The following is a 25387-nucleotide window of genomic DNA, read 5'->3' as shown; positions in this document are numbered from 1 at the left end:
CGCGCGACGCGCATCGTGAAAGAATGAAAATATATGCGCGCCCACCTCTTCTTACGATCGCACAAAAAAATATAGACAACTTGGCGAAACATCGATTGAGAAATATGACAGGAAAACGCTGATGGCCTTCTATTTCGGTTACGAACTTCAAACTTTTTTTTCTCGCTCTCTTTCTGTCTCGTGACACAATTCCTTATATAGGTTAAATTTTAATATAGCAAGCATCGTGAAAAAGGAAGAAGAGAATTAGTCAAATTTTGAAGATCCTTATTTTCATGATTGTATCAATAGAACAAATGTTCGCGACGACGAAAATTCTCGGAGAAGAGCGTAGGTTATAAGTTGAACGTCGCGACCGACACGAGATCTCTCGTCGCGCGACCGCGATGCGGAATTTAAATAAGCGGCCGCGCGTAGCACTTACATCGTTACGTGGGCGCTAACTCATTTGCGTGCGTTTCCATTAGCGGCTGCGGCCCACGGAAATCGCGTTAGTGAATTTCACTTGCCGACGCAATTCGATTCGCATTACGCTCCATTTCATTATCGGCGACCCCGCGTGCGCGGGGGATGAAAAAGAGACGGAGAAAGAGACGTGACAAGAGAGAGAAAAAGAGATATCTCGGTCCCTCCCCGAGCGAAAGATAAGGTCTTAAGTAGCGACTGATTAAATCTCGGGACATATGCGAGCTGATCAATGGGTACATCCCCTTGGTCGCCTCCTCTCTTTCTCTCGCCTCTCGCCGTCTCTTTTCGCCCTTTTCGCATTCCTTTTCCCGCTACGTACCCTTGTAGCATCTCAGTTGAAAGGGGAGGAAGGGAGGAGAGAAAGGCCGAATCGTTCAGTTTGTGCGGTGCTGATACGCTGTAATGCCGTCCCGCGGGAGCCCACTCCCTCTTGTCATCTCGTAAGGGCTACAACGCGGGGTACTCGTGTTCCGTCGGCCCGACTGGGCGATGCAAAAACACTTGAATTAATCGGCCCCAGGTCCCGAAGGAACCTGCGAAAGGTCAATAGGATCGGGTCGGTGGGCTGGATGCGCACTTATCTCGATGCACATGCGACGAGGGTGCAAACGCGGAGTTCGCCGAGCGCGATAACCCCGATCGCGCCCCATCGGTCCAAGCATATGTCGCGACTTCTCGATCGAGTTTGATGTAATCTGCTGTCTTCGCGCGCACAGTCGATGATTAGTGAAATCAATGACATTTTTGAAGACTGGATTGTCATTAAATTATGAGAAATATATAACATATAATATGTAATATTTGTCTCTAATTATTTTAAATTATAAATATCATGAAATCTCGTTCATCTCTTCTGATATACTTCATATATACATATATGAGAATTAGTTATATATATATATATATATATATATATATATATATATATATACATATATATCATTATCAGAGTCACACTGAATTTTACAAAAAATAATTTAAATGCAATATGTGTCTAAAATTTATAGAACAATACTAATTCTATATTCAAAATATGTAACGTGAATACGATTGAAAAATACGAGACAAATTTGTATGATTTTTCATCACTTTTCATGACTTACACAATCAATGACGTTAATTAGATTTAAAAATTCTTAATCGGTTTTTTTTTTCAAATTTTGGAAATGCTTTGATGTGCTTGTTTGCATTATGTTACGAATTTATTCGTGTATTCTAGTATCATTTTAGTAATAAATTGATTATAAAAATCTATATGTACACGCTTATTTATTTTTATTATGTATTTTGTCATCGATGTGATTGTCAAATGACCAAGCGCACGCGCTTGAAGGGATGCAATTCCGGAATAAATAATCCACTGAATAAATAACGCCGATAATAACAACAACATTAACTCACCGATTAATGGAAGAGACGGATGGCACGTTGTCCTGCGAGCAAATGCCTTCGGCCAGCAATCTGTCCCTAATCTCCCACGCAAACATGGTCGGATTGTCCCTCTTGTAATTAGCGATCGCGTCGACCACCGGCGGCGTCGCTACTTTCGGCTTGGAGCCTCCTATGACACCGGCTTTGAAACTACCGGTCTCGTAATACCTACAATGTAAGATTACAATATAACATTACAATCAGTCTTACATCTCGCGAGAGAATCGCGCAAAGTAGAGAGGGAACTCTCATCGATCGGCTTTAAAGGCAATTCGACTGCGTTCGAAAGCACGATGCCGACGAGAGATCGGTCGCGCCAAAGTTCGCCAGTTTGTTTGCTCTCTCTTTCTCGTTCTTTCTCTCTGTCGTGGAACACGGGATCGCCAAGAGCGGGGGAAAAACAGAGGACAACGAACGTTTTTCCCGCGGTGGGCGGCCAACGTCGGAATAACGAATCGCCGTCCAGCGGCGCGTCAACGACCGGCTGTTTTAAAACAAACGGCTTCTGGCCTCCCGCTGTTGCCCTTTCTCTTTCCCTCCTCTCTCTCCCTCTTTCTCTACCCTTTGGATCTCTCGTCGCTTCTCTCCCACCGACCGGGTATATACGCGAGATGGGCGATCGCGATTGGCCCGCCGTGAACGCGCCCTTTGTGCCTAATTAGTTAAATAATATCTTCGCTCGTGCTTAAATTCAATTACGCCGGATAGTCCGCAATAATGGTCCGCTTGTGGGCCGCCTTGATGGATGTGGGTCCGCCGCCGGCGTCGGCGTCGACTCATACGCACGTTGGATATCTGGCCAATTTTGCGTACGTATTTCTACGCGCGCGCGGTACCAAACCTTCGTCTTTTTTTCGGTGGAAATATTTCGGTGAAAAATATTTGCGCGAATAAAAGCGCCGAGAAACAGATTTTTTGCCTTGCATGTCACGGGAAAAAATGGGGCTCGGATTGTTGAGTCGAATTATAGTCCTCCTCCCGTGACACCGCATCCTTTGTACGCGTTTTGATTGTGTAAAAAGGAATGAATGTGTGTGTGTGTGTGTGTATGTGTGTATGTGTATTTTAACTAAACATGCAACATGTTTCTTATTATATATCACCGAATAAAGTTCTGTTATTTTGTGCTAAAAAGAATTTACTTTCGACTTTTATCTTCGATTATTTCATCGTTACATGATTATCAGATTCTGTTGCAAGTGCGAGTGCTCGATTGTCGAAATGGAATGATTGGTCGGTGGCTAAAAGCATTATATGCGAGCCATAAACGAACTCAAATAGACTTGGGTCCCGTGCCGCCCCCGCGAAATTATTGCGATCATATCTGGTGTGTAAAGCCCCATTCGAGGCCACATGGCAATGATCACCCGTTCCCCTTTGTTCCGCCTCCACCGTGAAATGGCCATTAGATCGCGCGATTTTTCAAATCGACCTTTACCACCGCCCGGCGTGTTACTCACCCTTGCTATATTAATTCCGATTTAAATGGATTCGAAACAGTCTTGCGCGAAATCGAAAACGCCATCTCCGTGGAAGAATGACATTATTTACGCCCGTTATGTGACTGCCGCAATGCTTCGTACGGATTTTCCACATTAACGATATGGTAAAAAGTTCCTGCGTTAATCAATCGGCAATTCTAATCAGAATAAGGTCATTTAAAAGACACTCAATTTGCTGTTATAAAAATAATAAATTTGAAATTATAATATCAATATTCCAGCATTTCGCAATCTGAAAAATTGATATTTTAATCTTTATTTTTTACAAAATATGTATACAAAAGAATAATAAATAAAAATGTGCCACAACTGTTAGCATTTGAAACGTCATCTTTCAATATCGCTAAGTCGTAAAAATGTCGATACCTCTCACATGTCAAAATGTGATCGCTAAACTACTTTAAATGTTATGTACAACAGATTTTTAAATGTCAAATTATTCAATCGCTAATCAATCGAACGCTTGCAACTCCACGACGTGAAGAAAACGACATGTCGCCTCGTTTGCGCGTCGATGAAGGCCAGGATCCGAGTCATAACTAGCTTTACATAGTCTTCAGAAACCGCGGCGTGTCTAGAATACAGAAGCGGATACGCAGAGGCGTGGTCACAAAGACCGACGAGACGAGCGCGACCCTAAAGAAGAGGAGCACTTTGTGTTTCTCGCGACAGAGCCAGGAAAGGGATGACGACTCGATTTTGTGAGGTCGCCGCCGATGTCGGGTGCCTTTCAACGCCGTCCCCGTCAGCGAATTTTACGAACCCTCACCTAGAGTCGAAAGAGAATCCCGGTATCCGGTTTCGTTCTAGATTCGGCGAACAGCGTTCTCGTCGTATCAGCGACGCGTGACCGCGTAAAGCCGCACAGTCGCCGTTAACGTTTGTCGCGTCGTCGACAGGCCCTTAAAAGGCCGTTTTCGCCGTATCTTCGGGCCATAAAGTTACACATCCGCACGCGGAAGAATACCGTGCATTTAGCTGGAACGAGAGCCAAGTCCTCGAGCAAGTCTCCGTTTAAATTTAGCAACCGCGTAAAAGCGAGACCCGAAAACGCCTGCGTCGAATAGACTCTTATGATGCAATCCTTCCGGTGTCGAGATCCGCAAAGTTTAGAAAATCGATCCGAAAATTCAATCCCTCTCCAATATTTTGACGCGTGCAAGAGTGAAATCCGATTGACGGATCGCTCGCATTTTTGTTAATGACAAAGTCTCGTTTCTTCGAACACAATCCTCGCTCGGGAAAAGGGCCCGAGCCGGGAAGAAAGGAAGAGGAAGCGGTAACTTTAGTCGCGGCAGTAAATAATCCAGTCGGCCTTTATTATGCGGGATTCGTGAAAGAGCGCGATATATGACAATGATATTCGACCGTGGGGGACGCGAATGACGTTCGGGCCATCAAAGCGGCACGAGGCCACCCGTTACATAGCGGAGCCGAGGGGACCGGAGGAGGGTGGAAAAAACATGGAAACCGCATATCGTCGGGCGACTCTGCGCGTCGCGAGAGTGAAGGGGCCGGTTCCTTCCTTCCGGAACCCCCCTCGTCGTCTCTCCCTTCATCGACCCCTCCTCACCTCCCCCCCGGATCCGTTTGCCTCGCGGTCCTAACAGCGTCTTTAATTAAATCACTTCGGGAAGCGAGAAAGCGGTCTCGGCTTTTTTTGCTCCCGCATCTCTTCTTCTCATCCGCGGAGTCGGGAACGACCTTGGCCACTTCGCGGCGCGGAAATTGCAGTGTTGCGTTTGGCAAGAGAGGACGAGCTTGATTCTCTCGTAAATCACTCGCCCTTCGACGACATTGTTTGTGCTTGTTATCCGCTCTCCGAACTTGGCAAGCGCGACTTTCAGAGGCAAATCTCTCCGAGAAACATTTTAGTGTATAGATTCGTGGATACAGTTGTTCATATAAATTGTTCGTCTTTTTGCAATGGACATTTAACTTTACAATCCTGGACTGCGAGAGAATTTGATTTTCTTGGGGAAATTTGCGCGCTCGAATTAACAATGTCGCTCATTTTCCGAGGTACTCGACGGGCAGCCGCGATTGTGACGGATACGGATAGAGAGGTACGGTGCCGGTGCTCACCTCGACAGTATCTTGGATACACAGCCGTGAGATACCCTGAGTTGTCTCGAAATGTCGCACGGTCGGACGCCGCTGTGCGCGAGCTCGACGATCCTCTGCCTGACTACATCCGGTAGGGGCCTTCCGTTCACAAAGACGCCGCCGAGCTGGTTGACTCCGCCGTGACCTGGAAAAACGAGGATCGATAATGCATTAATCGAGCGTGAGGCTTAAATCCGCAAATAGAAAAAAAATATTCCCAAAAGTAATTCATATTGCACTTCATATTATTCGTTTGCTGTTAAACGTCATGTCGAATACCGATAGATTTAAAGGATTCGATCGTGAACGATTCGCCGTGAAATCGCGGCGTTAAACGCGATTTGCGTGTGAATCGGGTTTCGCGCGCGCTCTAAATCGACGATCGTTAAAGGAAGCTGGCAGAACGGATCGCAAATGCCAATGTTAAATCTTCTCTCGAATGGTCTTTATCGCCACGGAATCATTCCACTTGACAGATTTTGCGGAGGAATGTTGTACCGTTCGCCAGCGAGAATTTCTATCCAGAGGACGATTTGTTTCTCTCACGCTTTAATAGTTTCAAAAATAATGATTTATTTATTATACATAGTGTGTTTGAAAAGTAACTATATATACCTTCTTCAGATATAAACAAAAATATTTATTAAATTTACTAATAAATTAGTCTTCATCAGAAACTTAACGTCAGGAGAGCTGAAGAAGGTTTTCAATGACAAGTTAAGATATAAGTTAAGACTTGTTTGCATGCTCATAAAAGTCATTTCCAATATCTTTTGCGAAAAATGTATATGTGTATATATTACATGTAATATATAATTTTATCATCTGATAATTATATAATGGTATAGAATATATAATAAAGCGTGCAAGAGAGAATAAGGACGGATTAGAATACGTTGTGAACATAACGCGAATTAATGTTTAATATTTCTGCCATCTAATCATTGTCACAGAGTCGAGAAACGTTCCAGGGTGAACACTGAGCATTCATTATTATTAGTTTACTCCCCGCTAGCACTCGAGTTTCTGTCGTACGTCGTCGCAGGCTTCATTTTCGCGCATTAAAGCCGCCTAACGCGATAACTCGGAGCCAATATCGTAATGGAGGGTTCTGCGCCGCGACATATGTCCCCCTGTTCGTGCCAGTGCACCGATGATTCGATGATCATCGTTGTTTTCGACGAACCCTCGACGACGAAGACTTGGTTAAATCGGCCACGCTGTCGCTCTTGTGCCGAATATTCTCCCTCTTCGACACTTGCCCCGACAAATACATTTCTGCTCGGGATATGAAGAATTATTATCATTATTCGAGGAAGAGTAGAATAAATAGCAATATACTTTTCGGAATTTCAACCTTGCGATTACGTCACGATCCAATACGAAGACTCTGTCCGACGTAGAATTAATCCGAAGGAACGAACTGCAGAGACTCATCATGCGCTCGCGCGTTTGCGTTTCCATTCGAGGGGGATTTCGTAATTACGGTAACACCGCGATCTATGAGGCGTGAACCGCAACGTTTTTTTTTTCACCGTTCAGCCGTATATATCGCGCCGCTCGATGATATCTCGTCGTCGCACGAAGACAATGAGGTCTCCGCGATCATTACTGGAAACGATACGCGCCTTCCGGTCGCAAATCAATTCGCTCTCGCGTTTATGGTCGCGTCCCCCGCGGCGCGGCCGGTAGTCAGGGGGATAGTCGTCGGCATCATGGTGGCATTGCCAGGGCGAGAGCACCATGACTACCCTACTACACACGCACACACGCCGTCACGCCTGCTGACCACAGCTATACGCGAGGGCTTCGGCCTGGACCACCCCCGAATCGTTCTAGCGACTACTACCACTATTACTACTACTGCTGCTGCTGCTGCTACTGCTGCTACTGGATTTTGCTGCCGTCGCTGGAAACTGGCCGCCGTATTACCGGAGCTTATTGCCGTCCGCTCCGTTCCGCACTTCTGGGATACGTCGAATCAAGAGATGCACCAACGTCTCGTGTAATCTCAACTAGTCCCGTGTAATTGCGCTTCTATTGTTTCTATTCTATATTCTATTGCCTGTACGCTCCACAATCTCTCCTTTATGTAACGTAATATTATGAACAAAATTATGGAATCTAAAGAGAAGAAGAAAGCCCTCAAGAGTTTACGGAAGTTTAAACGGATTTTTTCGATTCGACCATCGAAGAAGAAAAATTATGATTGTTATTGTTCTTGTGGTTTCATTCGATTCGTTTTAATAGAAATCTCTCTGATGAAGCGTCGCTTGCGATAGGACGATCAGCGGATTCGCACGCAATTTCGTCGAGCTGCATTCAAGTTCGTGACTCGATCAAATCGGATTTACCGTAGTTTTATCAGAGAAAACCGATAGCATCCACTAATCAATTGCGATTCGAGCTGCCATATAAAAACGGCTATGCAAAATCAGGTGACCTGGCTGAGCGTCGAGCTGCTGCGGACTACTTCCGGACAAACGCGATCTCCAATGTCACCTTTACATTATCATTACAAATGTGCCCTGTCTTAAGCTGGCGCGTTAACGATATCCTTGAAATCTTGCCGCGGTTCCAAGTCTCGATCCGGTTTTCGTTATCTTTCGTTATTTTTCAAAGTCGATTCCTTCAGACAAGCGTTATCTATGACGAAGAAAATATATACAAAATATTTACAAGCTTAAAATGCTTGCGCGTTTTTGAGCGAGCGAAATTATTCGAGGCTTAATCGTAAAAATATGTAGATTAACTTTTTCAGATATATCGGGCAAAAAATCTGAACTCTGTGTATGTGGGAATTTTTTTTTATTTGCACGTATAATTCGCGCACAGTATGTTCCACTTTTGTGCGCTCGCAATCGAGAATGGAGGACCGGTCCAAGATAGTTTTCAGAGCCAATAAAATGAGGACCGGTGATACACGATCACGGCGGCTCGGCTACGTGTGTATATCGGAGAAGCCAGAAGAACTTTGATATAGATTCCCGTACAGTCACTCGATATTTCTCCGGCATCGCGCTGCTTTGTTCCCGTATTACATTACGCCTCGACGTTATGTATTGCCGAGTACGCCTGAATACGACGGACTTTATTATCCGATGGCTAGAAAAATACGCTGGGAAATGTAATTCGCCGGTGCGAACCGTCTCGGAATTTTACGACGTTGGTCAGGGTTGGCAGATCGATTTACATCGTAATAGAAAAGCGCGTTAATTTCCGGCTTCGATGACGATCATGACAGAAATTTTTCTACCGAACGTCGATATAAACTATCTAACGACATAATATATCGTGCGAAAAATATATCGTGTAGAAATTACGATGTCCTTAAGTTTTTTTATAAGTTTTTGTAAATTAAATTAAGTATTTAATAAAGCAATTTTTTTAAATAATGCGATGAAAAGACACGCTCGCTACAAACGATTTCACGACGCGCAATCGGCGATCCTTGTCATTCTGTTAATGCTTCAGAGTTAGTAATATTTCATTAGATTTAACGGACCGGCTGCGCACTCGTAAATGGAATGCGATTTCGATTGCTGCAACTTTAAAACGATACTCGAACTCGTCTAATTAATATGGCCGGACCGTTAAATGGACGGAAATGTTCCCGGATCGGTAAACTCGTTATTTTCGCGCAATATCCTGGACAAAGTTAGATCAACGATAAGCTCTTGCACGTGAAGAATTGTATATGTAAATAAATGATAATTATATTTATACTTAATTTAAGTTATAATTATATTTACTTGAAAATTTATTAGCCGTGTACTCTAGAAAAGCAAGTAGTTTATTATAGAAACTAAATCGGATGCGAGAGGAAGAGAGAGAGGATCGTCGCGAGTAGCTCCTACGCAGATCGTCGGTCGCGATATGATTGCGGTTTAGTTTTTCGTCGGTACCGGTACCGCTACGGCTCGGTTAGCGATCGAAGGCCATTAGATTTCTTGTTTTCGCATTATCATTTACCCATCGACGTCGCTGGATACGTGATTATTTTCCGTTCATCCCGTTTGCTCCACTTAATCGACGCACCGTCGGCAGACCCGAAGAGAAATCGCGAGGGAAGCGTTTCGTCCGCGAAAATGTCGCGTTTTCGCGCTTTTTTGCATTAATTATCGTGCAATTTGCTGACAATATACCCAACTTATGGCGCGACTTTGCGATTGTCGCGCATTAGAAGAAATATAAAATGTAGAGAACCGACTACGTTAATTGAAAAAAACTCGACGAAGAGAAAAAGTCTTTGCTTACAAGGCTAAATTCATTTACGTCTAGGTACTTATTAAAAAATCGTTATGGTTGCCGCCTGATGCAAATGATTATTAATGTGAGCTCAGAACTTTGACGATCAAAACAGAATCCGTTTGAAAGAAATATATCCTAATAAATATTTATCGCGATCTCTTTATACTCGGTAGATTGACAACAAGGTAATAAAATGAGGGATTAAATGGCGAGTCGTAAATTGTAAACCAACAACGAATAATTTAATTTGAAATATCAGATTTACGCGATTATTCAGTGTGCTGATTGATGATGATGCGAATAAAAACATAGCTTAGAGTATATATATAGTTAAAAGGATCACAGGTCTTACAGGTGTAATATTCCATCATGTTCTGATTGTATCTGTAGGCACTACTCAGAGTAGTGCTGAGGTCCATCGCGGCACTTCCGGGCCCGACGGCCATCGGGTATCCAGGTGCCTGGCCTCTCCGGAGGAGCAGATTTTATATGTAATGTACGAAAGGCATCCGAGAAGGACCGGCGGTCCTATTGACCGCCGATAAAGACCTCTCGCGCGTTTCCAAAAGTGGCTCTCTCGTCTCTCTCTTTCTTTTTACGTTGATGGAGCAGGCGGATTTATGACGATGCGATACAATGACTGTCATCAGGAGCGTCTTTGTGCCGGACGACGGGTGACTGCGGACACCCGGTCGACCGTCGCTTCATCTTCGTGAATCGAACGTCGATTCCGTCGGAAAAATTTGATCTAGTTGACGGGTTTCCAGAGTTCACCACATTGTCTACGTACGCGTATCGAGGAGTTTCTGCGTTCGTTTAAATTTCATATGAATGAAAGAGTGTTTTCACGCGCGACTTTATAATAGTTTCAATCCCGTCGTTAATTAATCTATTGCACATAGTTTTTATCCACCAAACTACTAAAGTACTACGAAATTTCTTCGCTTCATGACACTTTAAACATGACAGTACGACACATACGACGAGCACTGCCTCTTATCGTTCGCCACAATCACCAATCCAGCTCACTGCATCCAAGTGGTCCAGTTGACACCTCGAGTGTCTCGCATACGCGAATCTGACAGTTTGACATTTTACACGTCCCACGCAAGCAATCAATGTTTATCACTTTACTCCAATCTGTCGGATAACGTTGAGACGTGTGAATTTCTCTCGAGACGGCGTGTTACAAAATACGTGTCATTCGACACAATGACATTCATCCCGCGCATCATTGAGACGGGATTCGACGTCAAAAGTGAGGACTACGCGTTTCCAGAAAACGGAAAGGAGGAGAACGGTTTATCAGTCGCACGTCTTAGCCGCTCGTTATCGTTATCAGCCGCCGCGCGAGAGGAAGCCGCGCGAGCCGAGCCGAGCGACGCCGCGGCAAAACCGGGCCGACGACGTCGTGGAGCACGAAGGTGGCTTCTGCCGACGGACACACGTGACTTCGGACAGCTTTTCGACCCCCGCCTCGCGGCGGCGAGCTTTCATCCCCACGTCGCGCGCGACCCCGCCTTTCGCATCCCTCGATCGGCATCCAGCCCGCGTTGGGATTGGTCGACGCGACGTGACACCCGGGTGGGAGAGCGCCCTGCGACGAGGGGTTTCTACGGAAACGGCGGCGGCGTCGCGCGGGATAACCTCGTTATTGGCATCCCGGACGCGGGATGGCAGGCGGGAGGACGACGGAGGATTTCGCCGATCTGCGGAAGAGAGAGGAAGGCGAGCGCGAAATAAACGCTCGCCGGCTGGTCTACCGCCAACAGTCCCGCGCGAAATCACGCGGCGCACACCCCCATGAGCACTGCTTATTCATGAGAGGGTGTCCCTCTTCTCTCCGGGAAAGAGAGAGGCAGAGAGGAAGAGGTCGTACCTCTTGAGCTCCCTCGGATACGATGTCGCGCCCTATCGATTTTATTTATTTAAAAGTTACCCTCCGTCGCGCGCTTCTCTCTCGGGTTCCTCTTCTCGTACGCGACTTCCGTTCCTGCGGAATGGATCGTGGCACGCGTCGATCACTGGATCGAAGAAGGAGAAAGAAAAGCGAGAGTAGGTGAATACGCGAAATAAACGATGAATGAAAACGCGCTTGTCGATTTGCCGTTGGTGATTTCACGACAAATTTTATCGCGATCCTTGGACCTTGTACGTTTGCATCTCCTCGGTACTTTTCACGTAATCGTTCTTCCGTCGATTTTCCTCTTTGATCATTTTCCATTTAGTTCTCTTTCGACGCGTGATATCGATGCGCTATAATTTATTCGCTTTATGGATTCTTATGTACGCGAAGAACGGCTCGAAGGGTATCGAATGGTAATAAAATTGTTTACTGTCACAGTTTGGAGAGAAGATGGAAAGAGAACAATGGCGGCGAAGCCGTGTAGCCAAATATTTAAAAATTAATGTCCGGCTGGTATGTTGCCAATGCGAAATTACGCGTCTCTCGAGTTCCTCTTTCAACAGGAATTTATCTCTTGGAATCTCTTTTCAAAGAGTTTCTTGCTCGTCGATTATTCTCTTCTCGATTACTTATGTACACTATTCTTCACGTCAATAATTTCTCGTATTAAATAAAATCATCGTAAGAAATTCTCTTGAATGCAAGGTGGTAGAAATTATTCAAATTATATACGTCGGCGCAGTTTGTAAAGATTGCTCGGACAGGACGTTTGCATATAATTTCCGTTAACGTTACGACGTTATGGCAACTTAGCACTGAAAGGGTTAACACTCCCGGAGCGCATCGCGCGACGTCCCGCGGCATGCATCGCCGCGACTAATTACGAGACTGATTACGTGGAGACAAACGCCGTGGACGCTACGGAGGGATGGCGAAGGTGACCGAGGGAGAAAAGGGCACTCGCAATATCTGCAAGTCGCGAACGAACGATAGGTGGGGAAGTTGAGATGCGGAAGGTGGGGCGCGACGGTATACTGGTTTACAAAGTGCGGCGTATTCGCTTTCCTCCTGCATGCGTTCCTTGGGAACTTATTCTCGGACATGATACGTATCGCGAAATATATAGATACTTATTCGCCGGAAGAGACTTACGGTTTATGACGCTTAAAAGTTCGAATGGCACAAACCGCTCGTAAATAGATGCCCGCATCTTTATATTTTATTTATAATTTATATATTTTTTTCTTCTCGAACACATTAAATTTCAAGCAAAATTATAAAATTGAGTAGTAATAATACTTATGATGTAGGGCGTGAAATAGATTTGATGAAAAGTTAAAAACAAAGGATTTATTTCGCATCGCTCTTCCGTCGAAGCGATCAAAGAAGGGTAGAGGATACCACTACCTTTCTAAATGTTACGCTGGGAAGGATTGGGCCCCATTCCGAGCTGCGCGGATCGGGCCGGATTGCCCGGAAGGTGCGGTCAGCCGTCGTCGTCGGTGGGACCGTCGCTGGGTCGCGAATCTCACAAGGGTCCGGTTTACATTCGAGTGCGTTCCTTCGCGAGATTTCTTTCTCTTTCCGTCCAGCTCGCGCTGACACTAGATACCCGAGATCGCGAAACAGTGCGCCTTGTCAAACGGCGTTCGCGTTGCGTAACGCGGTGCGTGTACGCGACACCGACACTCAGACTCGGGGACGCGGGGCGAGGAACACTTCGGTAACGACAGCACGATCGATTCGTGCTGTCAGTTCGTGAGAATATCGAGAAACTCGCGTGGGATGCATCTCGAGCGCGTACAAAGTTATTCGACACGTACGGGAGGAAGAAATCTTTTCTTTGGTTTTTTATCTTTTCCCCCGCAATTATGAGCTTTAATTCAACAATCAGAAATGAGATCTTTAATTTCCGGAGAAGAGCGCCATTTACAATTCCCTCTTCTTTCTATACTTTTTTGACGGAAGCGAGGTGGTGATAAATCAGTTTTTCGCAGAGGGAATTCCTTCGAGAGGGAAGAAGACAGAGAGAGGCTTACTTTCGCCCCTCGCAAAAATTACTGCTTCACCTGACGCGTGATCCTCACGAGCAGGGACCCTCCATTCGTCATTACTACACCGGACCTAATCTCTCGAGGATCTCGTTCGAGATTACGCTTTGGCATATCATTTGCCTGAACGAACGAGCGGCACCGGCCGCGTTGACGGGTAATATGTCCTCTACATGATTGCACCGGTCTGCCCGACGCTGAGACGACGCATTTGCAGGCGAATAGGGACGCATCCGCGGTGCGGGCGGTGGAGGAGGAAAAGGGGGAGGCGGAGGCGGGGGAGATGAGAAGGGGCATCGCGCTGCGGTGCACGCGCGGGGCAGATGCAGATGAGGTCGTCGTGCGGGGTGCATCGATCATTGGGGTAATGCGGCCGCATCGTGCTCTTGGCTGTCCCTAATCGGTACCCGAATGAGCCGCTATCCTTCCTAATCCGCCGACCGACCGCCGCATTAATCTCCTTTATCATAGCGCGCGAGATCGAAGAGTTTGCGAAGCAAACGGGACGTCTGCGAAATTGACGATGTTGTTAGACTATATCCGTGTCATGCGATAATATATGTTGGCTTCTTTCGCGATTCAGAAATTGGAGTGATTGGGGCGAATTTACTTTCCAAGAAAATAAAGAATATTCTTTCTTATTTAACCCTAACATCCAAAAGACATTTTTGATCGCGCGCGAGACTTTGGACAACGGATACACAAAGGATTTACCCTCTTCGATTCGCGGAAAACCGGCGGTAGGAAGGGGAGGGAAAGAAAGGTGGGCGGCGATAACTCACGAGATTTGATGTAAATAGCGCACTTACTTATTCGCCAGTGTCGCGCGACAGAAGTTAAAAATACGAAGGGTAAGGGTGAGGGGTGGTGGCTCGTTCGCGGGAAGAGAAGGCGACTTTTTTGCGTAATGAAAGCAATCAATTCAAGTCCCTACCGCCTCCGCCGTCCCGCCGAGAGTGGATAGTCGCTCCTTCTTTCTCTTTCTCGAGCCCTTCGTCTCGCTCCTATTCTCCCTTACGTAGCTTGGTCCTGTTAAGGACCAAGGAGGAAAGGAGGCGGTAGGTAGAGGTAGCGATGGCGGTTCACCCTCGCGTTTCGCCGTGTTTCACCCTCTTCCTCGCCACCCCAATGGTGGCCGCGACCACTTTTGTAGTCATCATAAAATGCCCTGCTTTCAAGTTCCGACGATTGCTACTTTTTTTCCCTGGTCCTCCTGTTCCGAGGGTAGCTCGCGGGGGCGGAGAATAACGAAGTGGAGATCGTGAAGCGGGAGATGCCGAGAGAGAATGAGAGGGGGCGGTTGAGGTGGCGGTTAATCCCGAGCATTCCTGCCGGAGGGGAACGGCGGGTATGGAAGGACGATCTCTTTAAAAGAGCACTAAAGTATCGTTAATCTTAAGAAGAGGAGCTCTTACTTTCGCCCGGACAGACCGGTTAGACGCGTCCGCTTGATACAGAAAGAAATTGCGACGCTCTGAAATAAATCCCCGTCGCTTCGCGTGAGTTTATCGGCGCAAAGTGACGATATTTTATCAGTTAGATTGCAGATTTTCGATAATACAATTTTTAATTGAATTAATTAATTAGTAAGTTATAAGAGATTTTTTTATATTTTAAAAATCAATAAGAATCGATAATGGATCAGCTTCATAATTAATATTACATACGAGGTTTTTTTACCGATGAGATCTGTATATGCGTACGTTTGTCTCTTGGAAATACTGTGATAATGTTATGAGAATGGGATTCCTCGACGACAGACAAAGAGGCAACCTTCCCGCGGGAAATGCTAAATGTCAAACACACAACCCTCCGACGTTCCCGCGGGAGTTAAAGGCCATAGCATCATAATATGATTACGTTCTGTTCGTTATCCCCTTGTTTAGAGACGCGATTATTATTGTGCGTCGAGGAATTTATGACAATGTAATACCGAACGGGATTCAATTGCGGAAATAATCGAGCGTTATCTTCCAAATGTAACTTCTCATCTTTTAATCTTTTACATTTTTACTTATATATATTTTCCTTATCACCCTAAAAAAAATCAATTTTCAAATAATACTTTCAGAGAAACAAGACTATTTAATGATCATTTTTTGAAAATCAACATTTGAAATACGTCCACACCACCGGCTGGGAAATAACCGAGAGAGCAATTGGGTCCACGCGTTTCCCCGCGTGCGAGTTGCATTTTAGAAGCTCCCCGTATTAAGCGTGAATAGCGTTACGGTAATGGCTGGAAGAAGGGTTATGTCGCGCGCATAAGGCGGGAGAGTAGGGGATGGAGGGAGACATGCCGCACTTGAGTGGTTTGTCGTCGTCTTGCGGTGGGTGGAAAAGCCCAGTGGAGGATTCGTTCTGAGTGTGGCGGACACGCGAGGGGGTGGCGGACGAGCGCGAGCGCGGGCACGTGCTGTCGCGTGCCGTGATCTATGCTCCGTCACTACATGTCCCTCACGCACAAAAACATCCACCCATACACGCGCATACGCCTATATATGGAAATTATTGCCACGCGCAATCCGGATACGCCCTTTTCCACTATAGCGCACTATACGCGCATCACCGACCCATCTCGATTTAACGGAGTATTTTAAAAGCTATCGATCGGCGACGATGCGAGAGAGAGCCTTCGATGCGCCGCGAGCGATAAAAATTCTTCTGCTCGTTAATCATCGCGGGGACATATTGCGTTGCGTCGCGCTATTTTACTCGTCGCGGCGCGCTTTTATCAAAATTCCGCAACGCTGAATGATGTATGATTTTATATGAGAAGCACGATTCGCGAAATATCGAAATGAAAGCAGATTCAAAGTTCCACATCTTGTTCGGAAGACAACGCTGCTAATTATTATATAAATATTGTATTGCGAATATTTATAAAGAGAGAGAGCATTAAGCTCTATTTCTTTCTTATATAATTCGACGATTGAAAGGCAGAGTCGCGCTTCGACCCTCCTCCAAAAAGACCCGGCGATCATCCTCGATGTCTAAAGGTAGTGATGCGGTCGTGAATAAGGGCGGGCTGGCTGGTGCCTCCAGGGGGTTTAACCCAGGGGTTGGTGCATATTTCACGGTCTGCGGTCCCATCTCGCGGAGACAATCTGAACCAGCGTGGATACATCATCGTGTGACGCCACGTAATAACTTCCCGGGCCACAACGAGCTCCTTTCAAAACCCTCTTATTTATTCATCTCACCTCGTCCGCTGCTTCGCTCGCCTCTTCGTTCTCTATCTCTCTCTATCTCTATCTTACCTTCTTTTACTGACTTTCTCCAGCCTTTCGTCCGCCGAACCGACTCCCAAGCGTTATCCCTTTGCAACTTGGCACGGTGCTCACTTTTCTACCGAAAAAAATTTTTCTCGTTGTAAGAATGTATTCATTTTTCTTTTTGAGAAACTCGAGGAAAGTCTCAAAAAGCGAGATGGCATGGAAAAAAATAACGTTGACTAATAGATAATAAGTAAATTTGTTGCAATCGCTTATGTAATAGAAGTGGAGATATTTTCGCATTAACAAACGAGGGAAATGAATTATCATCTCTAGTTTGTCGTTTCGTGTAATACGTAGACGTATCATGGGACTACTTCAAAAAGAAAATATTAATTGAGCACAACGTATTGCTCGCCTCGCATTCTCCGAATAGCGTCTAATTTATATGCGAATTCTCGCAGCGTTCTTCTCCGTGCGACACTCTCCTCCTCGTTCTGGTTTTAGCGCCAGATGTTGCTTGCGACGCTGCGTAACTGCATCGATGAGGGATCGGTGTCGAAAACACGGAGGAAGAAGCTGACAGGATCTTTTTTTAACACACATTCGTGTGACGAGAGTAATATTACTGTAACGCGCACTTTAAATTGTCGACGCATAACACGAGTTTACGCAAACACACTTTCACGATCTGGTTTGACATTTCGATACGCATTTCTGCAAAGATATTATCGTGTTTGCTTTTTTCTTTAAAATTATATTTTTCTGTTATTTAACATATTTCGTTATAATTCGAAGATTATTTCTCAATCTGGAAATTCTATCATCGGATCAAAATTGGAGAGGTAAAATCCCTGTTCGCGAATCATATATTGTTTTTGCTACACATTACGATATATTTAGATAAAATTCTGTCGAGTGCTCCGATAGAACTGGAAGGAGAAGAGGGAAGGAGAAAATGTCGAATCTCGTTGGTTGGACGCGGCCCTGACCGTTAAGATAATAATAATCTTACGGGCGTAGCAGAGGTCCCGGGCCCGCGCGAGAGATGAACGAGGCGCGCGCGAAAGCGTGTACGCGCGTCGCACACGCACTTGGCTCCTCTCGCGCGCGGCAGAAAGGCTATTTGTCGGATGACAAACGAGCGGCGGGCTACGTGGGTGGCTTCGGTGGCCGCGGGAAATGGTGAGCAGCGCGCCGTGTCGCCGCGCGCGCTTTCGCGCTCTCCTCGCGCTCTAATCCAAAGGCGAAACCCAGACTAACGCGACGCGACCCGTATATTTCACCCCCGTCGATTTTTCTCTCGACCGTCTCTCATCGGACGCGAGCTTGCAAATTCGCCGCAAATCCGGACTCGTCCCTACATCGTGGCCAGCACAGTAGATTAGAGCAAATATCGTAGCTCAGGGAGAGAGAGAGAGACAGAGAAAGCGGATACATTTCGGTGGCCGGCACGGTAACGCTAGCACGCACGCACACGCATGCCCGTATACCCATGCGTGTGGCCGGGAGGCACATAATGTCTAATGGGGGTGATTGTGCTCGTGCTCCGTGACGGATCAATCTGCCACCCCCTTCAGCCTCCATCACCCCTCTACGTCGGACCGAAGAGCAAGAGAATCGTCAGCCCTTGGTCCCAGCAAGCCGAAACTCGAGCAACGGCCTCGCGTGGATAACGCAACTATTCGTCATATCACTGTGAAAGGATCAGAATTAGACGCTGGAAGCAGCATTAATCTGCGAGCGGCTAGAGTGTCCTTTGAATTTGACCCTCGAGCAATTAATTACAAAGTAGGTAGGCGTGTATTAATCAAGAGACACATCCGACAAGTGACATCATTTCTATTCTAGAGAAAGTTTCGCGATTTTTATAAAAGATAAGAATTTTTCAGAGGCAGTTTCATTTCGGATGCTGCGAGTTCGACACCCGATGAGAAAGGATGATGTTATGCGAGTACAGATATTCGCAAACATGTTCGTTTATGGAGTAACCTGTTCTCGAACAAGACTGTTCCAGTTCTGGAAGTGAGTCTACTTTATGAGATAACGAGGCAATCTTTCATATCGCGTCGCCCACGTGTGGCCGTTGACATAAGCACGGCCACTCTATGTGTATTCCGATAGGTCGAAAAATCACCTGGATCCTGGGTTTAAGTTTCCGGGCGATGGAAAGAGAGGCGAGAAGGAGAAATTAATAATTTGCCGTTTCTTCCGCATTTTCTCTCTTAGGGTAGGTAACTTGTTCCACGGTGAGATTCTCTTGCAAGAGAAGCATCTATTAATGGATGCAGCTTGTTTTAATTGACGTTATTAATTGTATCGATATTCGCCTCGATCGCTCGATCTATTCATACTCTTTCTCCCTTGGTGTCTTGCTCATTTTTTCGCCCTATCGCACCTCGAGACATCGATTGCGGCGCATTAAACTGCCGCTATCCTGTTATCAATTATTTGCTCCGCATCGCTCCAACATCAAAGAACCATCGCGAAACGTTCTTATCCACCGAGCTCGACCCAGGCCTCGACCAAAGGTACGGACGAGTTTCGCGTTTCAACCCGTGGTAAGTCGCAGATGGCAGCAGATGGAGGTTGTCGCTAAATCCAGCCCATGTCGACGATTTACGATCCAGATAGATCACGTCGCAATAATGACAGGGTCGCAGATTTATCGAGAGAAAAAAAAGAAAACATTCGAAGATAGCAGTTCGTAAATTGCGACGGAATATAACGGCTTCGTTTCTTCCAGGTGGGCTGCTCTTTTTTTCCTTTGCATTTTTCTATAATTTTTTTTTCTTCCCCAGCACGCGTGCCTTTCGGCGGGAGACGATCTCCCTTCGTGCGCCGGCAGAATCGACGCTCGTTCTGAAACGATCGTTGGGCCGCACGCGTATTAGTTCCGCTTATTGTGCTCGAGCCCGTAAAAATTAGTTTCTAAAAGAAGGCCTTGCGCAACACGCAGAAGCGGTTCGTTGGCTCTATCGGCGCGCGCAAACGCGGGGCAGGGGAGCGAGGAGGCAAATTACTTTGAAACGCATTCGCAACTGCCGATCACGATTCCATTAACGCGCTTTAACTTACTGCGAAAGTTCGCAAGGTTCTTTTTTTCTCTCTCTTCTCTCCCTCGTGTGCCGTTAAACGTGCGAGATCCTATATTTCACGGATGGTTCTTCTTACTAGGTAAATATGTAAATCGTTCCTTCATCAAGATCTCCTCTATCAGATCTTTTAGATTGTCGTAACGGTACGCCTGTCTCGGCGAAGAGCGTCGACGAGCAAAACGCGAAAATTCTTCCGGGACTGAAAAACCACATGGGGGAATTGACATTTAGACAGCATCGTTAACAGCCGGGCATCAAACGGGCATTAGAGTGGAAAGCAAAGAGTGATCCGATTGGGCTCCATATTACGCGTTATGTTCCGATTACTGCGCCAAGCTTAATGCTTTACTCATTTCAGTAAAAACCAGTCGCGTAAAGTCCGTTGATCGACACGAGGGATCCATTTATCGCTGCTCGCGATCTTAATGCACGCCGTTATCTCGTCCTATTGATGGTGACCGATGAAGTTGGATGCGAAATCGCCGCTTTACGATTTTCATACGATTCTTAATCGCGCGATAAAAACGGTTTATGGTAATTCGCTGAATGACAAAAAAAAAAGAAACCCGCCATCGATCACGTTTTACGCGAATTTTATGCTTTAGCGAATTTCACGCGATTATACGTGTGCAAGCGTCGCAGTCGATTTCTTCGATTTTAATTGCCGAAGGTCCCGGCGCGAGATTAATGAACCGACGAAATCGCTTTTGCAATCGACGGATGGAAATCGGCGCAACTCGCCGAGTACTAATCGAGCATAAATCGGGCATTAATCGAGCACGAATATCGAGCGTTTTCTCCCGATTCGCGCGCAAAGCAAGGACGATGGCGCAGGAAAAACGCGACACTACATTACGCCGCTAATCGCAAGGACGTCGCGAGTGCAAAAGAGTCACAGAAAATTGAACAATCGCGTTTTCTTTTTTCGCCGCAAATTACAATTCGTCCGCTCGCGACGAGATTCGCGCACATATTTATACGCGATCGCGATACCGTAATAATAATCTCGTACGCGCGACTAAATTGTTTCTCATCACGCTCGGCATTTTTTTTTTACGCCGAAACTCGCGGTCGCGATTTATACATATTATATATGTACATGTGTGTTTCCTGTAAAATTTAAATGGACAAACAGGACTCTGCGGTCGCGTTTGCTTTATACGCTTTTAGGGACTGCGGTATAATTGCACGTGACAGATCGGTGCGGCTTTTTCTTCGTCGAGCATTTCAGAGTGACCATCTATCCCGTACGCAACCGGATATCGCTGAAAGTCGTCGGGAATCTTGCGGTCGCCTCGGCCCAATCCGTCGCCATTTATTCCGACTTGTGTGCATTATAATTGCGCGCGCGGCGCGCATAAAATCCCTCTCGCGCGTTAGCTCGCATCACGGAATTCGTGTATCACATTTTTTTATTACGATTTATGATCGATTTATAATCGTCATCAAGCCGCGCGAATTGGTTGCCGATCGCGAATCTCCGCGCGGACGATGCCGTAAAATCTCGAACGCTCTTATTCCTCGCAAAAACAATCTCTTTTTATTCCTTTTTATTCCGCCGCTATAATGTCGCGATAAGTGCGATTATTCCTGTACGAACGAATAATCATCTCCGCACCGTCGAGATTGGGCAAGTCTCGGTTCTTGCGATGCGCGATATACTTTGTGTAATAAAAGTCTCGAGAAACACGCGCGGCCGTGTTGTATACGATGATCGCGGTTCATCCCCGCGGCCTGTATATTATAATTGCGCCCGTGCTCTTTCTTTTGCCGGGCTTTCGAATCGAACGAGTTCTCGTCCCGCGGTTTTTGTTTATCGAAAATTCTCGATACTACGAATCCACCAGCTCGACGAGGAGAGCAAGAGATAGAGAGAGAAAGAGACAGAGAGGGTGTCCGGCGAGCTCTGCGGTCGTGTCCGGCCAATAATCGACGCGCGTTCGTCTCTCTCTCTTTCTCTCTCTTTCTCTCCTGGGCGCGTATATTATAATAAATGCGCGGCGCGGGGCTACCAAGAGCAAGGTATCCGTGCGCGCTTCGCGGCGAGCGGGTAGTTAAGAAGCGGCTGCTGCTCGGACGCGACGTGTTACGGCTTTAACCGCAACAACGCGCCTCCGACCGCAGGAACCCCTTTACTTTGCTCTTTACTTCTGGACTCCCCCGGGCACCTACTACGGCCTCCGAGCTCGCCCTCCCCTTCCCCTCGTAGCCGTCACCGCCACCGCGCCCATAATTACCGCGCGATGATACCAATGGGTATCGATCATCATCGGGCTACCCTTCTCTCTCTCTCAATGTTCGATTCCCCTCGGCCGAGCCGTAATCCCTATTAGACGCCGTAATTACACCCCGGTATTATATACCAATATTACATCGCTATATACACGTACCGCCGGTGTGTATAACCGTCTTCTTTATACCTGCAGGAGAGCGGTAGAAATTGGACCTCGTGTCGAGAGAGAGAGAGAGAGAGAGAGACGCTCGCTGCGCTTCTAACGCGGCGAGAAAAGTCTCGTAATTCGTGCGAGGCGCGATTCACTCTGAGAATTTTGCGATTGATATTATACTATCTGTATTACTGTGTTTTGAAACGTGTTGGTAACAACGGTAATATGAATCATATGAGGATACTGATATATCAATGATATAAAGAGAATTGATTTCTCTCTCTTCTGATGTAAAATTAAATCGAAAATTTAGAACGCATTTTTACAAGGCTTCGCTTTTGCGAAAACGCGAAAAAATTAATAATACATTTACATTTCTTTAAATTCGAGTGAGAGGTCTGACAATCTTATATCATATATTGCAAAAAATTCGTCGCGATAGCCCTTATATAATATTTCATTTTGTAAAACGATTTAAGAATCACTGAAGAGATTATATAAGATATAATTATAAGATCGCTTTCTTTTTTTTTTTTTCAATAAAATAACTATTATTCTGATAGCCGCTGTACATAACATGTATGTCAAGTCAATTTATTTTTATAGACTATCTAAAATTCTCGACAGTTTATTTATAATTCTATACGTCGTCTAATACAGCAAACATAAAATATGCATAAAATATATAGCAAGATATATAGCGGATGTATGATCTATACAAAATTGTAAATAAAATTCTACAAAATTTTCTCATGAATTATAAATCACGATAATCCTGCATGTTACACATATTAATTTGTTAATTTTTAAAATTATTTATCTTGAAGTTTTTGTACAAAAAATATTTATTCTACCTCTTCAGTTTAGCGTATCACGTGAAATTATCTCACCTGCCAGCTGATTTTGAAGGTACGTACATCCTATATATAAAGCAATTATTTTCTTAGATATTATCAAATAGCATCTTTGGCATTAGTAAAATTGCGTCGTAGTTGACGATGAGCCGCGGATTTATTTTAGAGCTCATTTCGTAGCTCGTCGGATCGCGGGCACAGTCGGAGGATGAGTCACGTCGGCATTGTTCGGCCGGACGAGGAGATATACAACACGAATCATTTCCTGCCGTACATATCCCTATCTATCCGCCTTCACGTTCGCGTATGCGTACGGTACGCGCGCGCGTCGCTGTATATGTGGAACAACGCGCAACGCATCTCACGCTCGAGTGCATACGGCGTGCACCCGACGTGTCTAGCGTCTGACGCGTGCACGCGACGCGTTTTCTGCAAACTGTTTTACGTTTCGCGGATGATGTCAGTCGCTTGTCTAGCCGCGGCTACAACTCGCTTCGTTGCTATGAGCCATGTTCCTTGTCTTGCACGTGTATTCCACGATCATTAGACCATTAGAATTATTAATCGATTGAATCCCTGAGAAAAATCACCTAAACTTTTATCAATTTCAATAATAAATTAAGGTATATATAAAGATTGCGCATTTTTTTTCCATTTGAAAGCACTCGTATATCATAGGCGTACTTGTTAATGGAACCGTGCAAGATACATGCGTGCTGTTTTCGAAGCTCCGCGGAATTTTTTCTCGACGAATGGCGAACGTAATCTTTCCACGAAGAAAGTCCGATGGGCTTGATATATTATATTTACATTCCTAACATAGAGGCGCGAGCTAAAACAAGATCAATACCATAATCGTTAAGTGACGCGGAATAACAGATGTGCCAATTCGCGATCGGCATGCGATCGTATATATTCCGCAATTGCGTTGAGAATCGCGATAAAACGAGTCCCGCGCATGAATCTCTCTCTTCGCTACGTTTCCGCATCCGTTTATCGGAAGGCAGGTAGTCCCCGTTAATTTGTAAACTGGGAAACGACTGTTATTATGATTCTAATGAATTGTCTCCCTTCTCTCTCTCTCGCGGATATATTAGATACACGCGTACAAGTTTCATCCAGATCTGATGCGTCTCTTACGAGCGCCGGCGTCTCAATTTTATCAATTCGATTATATTGAGGAAGCGATCGCGCGATAACGGGCCTGATTCGCTGATGAATCGCTTCCTCTGACAGCGATCATCGGCCACGATCGGCATTAATGGCGCGAGCTGTCCCCGCGCGTATCGCTCAATTTGTTTCTCGCGCCGCTGGAATGCTCGTAAATCCAGAAGAAATGTAGGTAAAAAAGAGAAAGCTTATTCCAAGTAAAAATAGAAAGATATTTACGCAAGATATTTCTCCTGTTATCTTTCCACTGTTATAATCTCATTATTTATTATTACTTGCTTTTTACCGACTTATTATCAATAATTTATTATCAACTTTCTTATTTATATTAACTTTATGTAAATGGAAGAGATGATAGCTTAATTGTACGTTATTTATACGTTAATTAAAATTTTTTAAATGAAACATTTAATTTCGAGTCAAGAATAAAATCACTAAACACAAGTACACGACTATATACATATACATGTATATATTTCATTAGGGTTTCAAATCACAATTGAGATAATTATTTTTCTCATGATGACAGCAATAAAATTTTTAAATACAAATATTTTTGCATTAATTTATTACTGCTTCTTTACGGAACTTCTGTCTGAGAAAGAATTATCTTTTATTCATGTTTTATTTTTGAAAAATGCATATTTTTTCGTTACTTTCCTTATTGTTTTTTTATTATATATATTTTAAAATAATTCGAGAATATTTTTTTAATTATTAGTACGCAAAAAAAGTTCTAAAAATACCATTCAAAATTCAAATACCATTTAAAATAAGCATTTATGACAAAATTCTTTCACTTATTATTTCAATTAATAATTCTGATGATTACATTTGAAATAAACATTTTTCTTGTGCATGTGTCTCTATGAAAAAGAAATTTCTAAATAATATTCTTTTAAACAAAATTGCTGAAATAATAATTTTCTGCATTTCAAATATACATAT

At 45.0% G+C, this 25387-nt stretch overlaps 1 protein-coding gene across 5 annotated transcripts in view; it reads right to left on the bottom strand.

The window, feature by feature from the left end:
• LOC105253948 (paired box protein Pax-5) overlaps nt 1-25387 on the bottom strand; it is a 152407-nt gene that overhangs the window by 25330 nt on the left and 101690 nt on the right. For 4 of the 5 annotated variants that reach the window (XM_025408409.1, XM_025408410.1, XM_025408413.1 and 1 more), the window contains exons 6-7: nt 5487-5652; nt 1870-2067 (exon numbers count right to left, since the gene is read on the bottom strand). In XM_025408409.1, coding sequence (XP_025264194.1) covers nt 1870-2067; nt 5487-5652 — 364 coding nt within the window. Of the gene's footprint in view, nt 1-1869; nt 2068-5486; nt 5653-10110; nt 11088-25387 lie in introns of those variants that run through there. The other variant, XM_025408412.1, reaches the window with a different exon arrangement.

This window comes from Camponotus floridanus, unplaced genomic scaffold (assembly GCF_003227725.1).
Source record: "Camponotus floridanus strain SB8 unplaced genomic scaffold, Cflo_v7.5 scaffold21, whole genome shotgun sequence".
In the NCBI taxonomy this organism is placed as follows: Eukaryota; Metazoa; Arthropoda; class Insecta; order Hymenoptera; family Formicidae; genus Camponotus; species Camponotus floridanus.
Note: the sequence above shows the minus strand (reverse complement) of the source record. Positions and strands in the feature narration are given on the sequence as shown.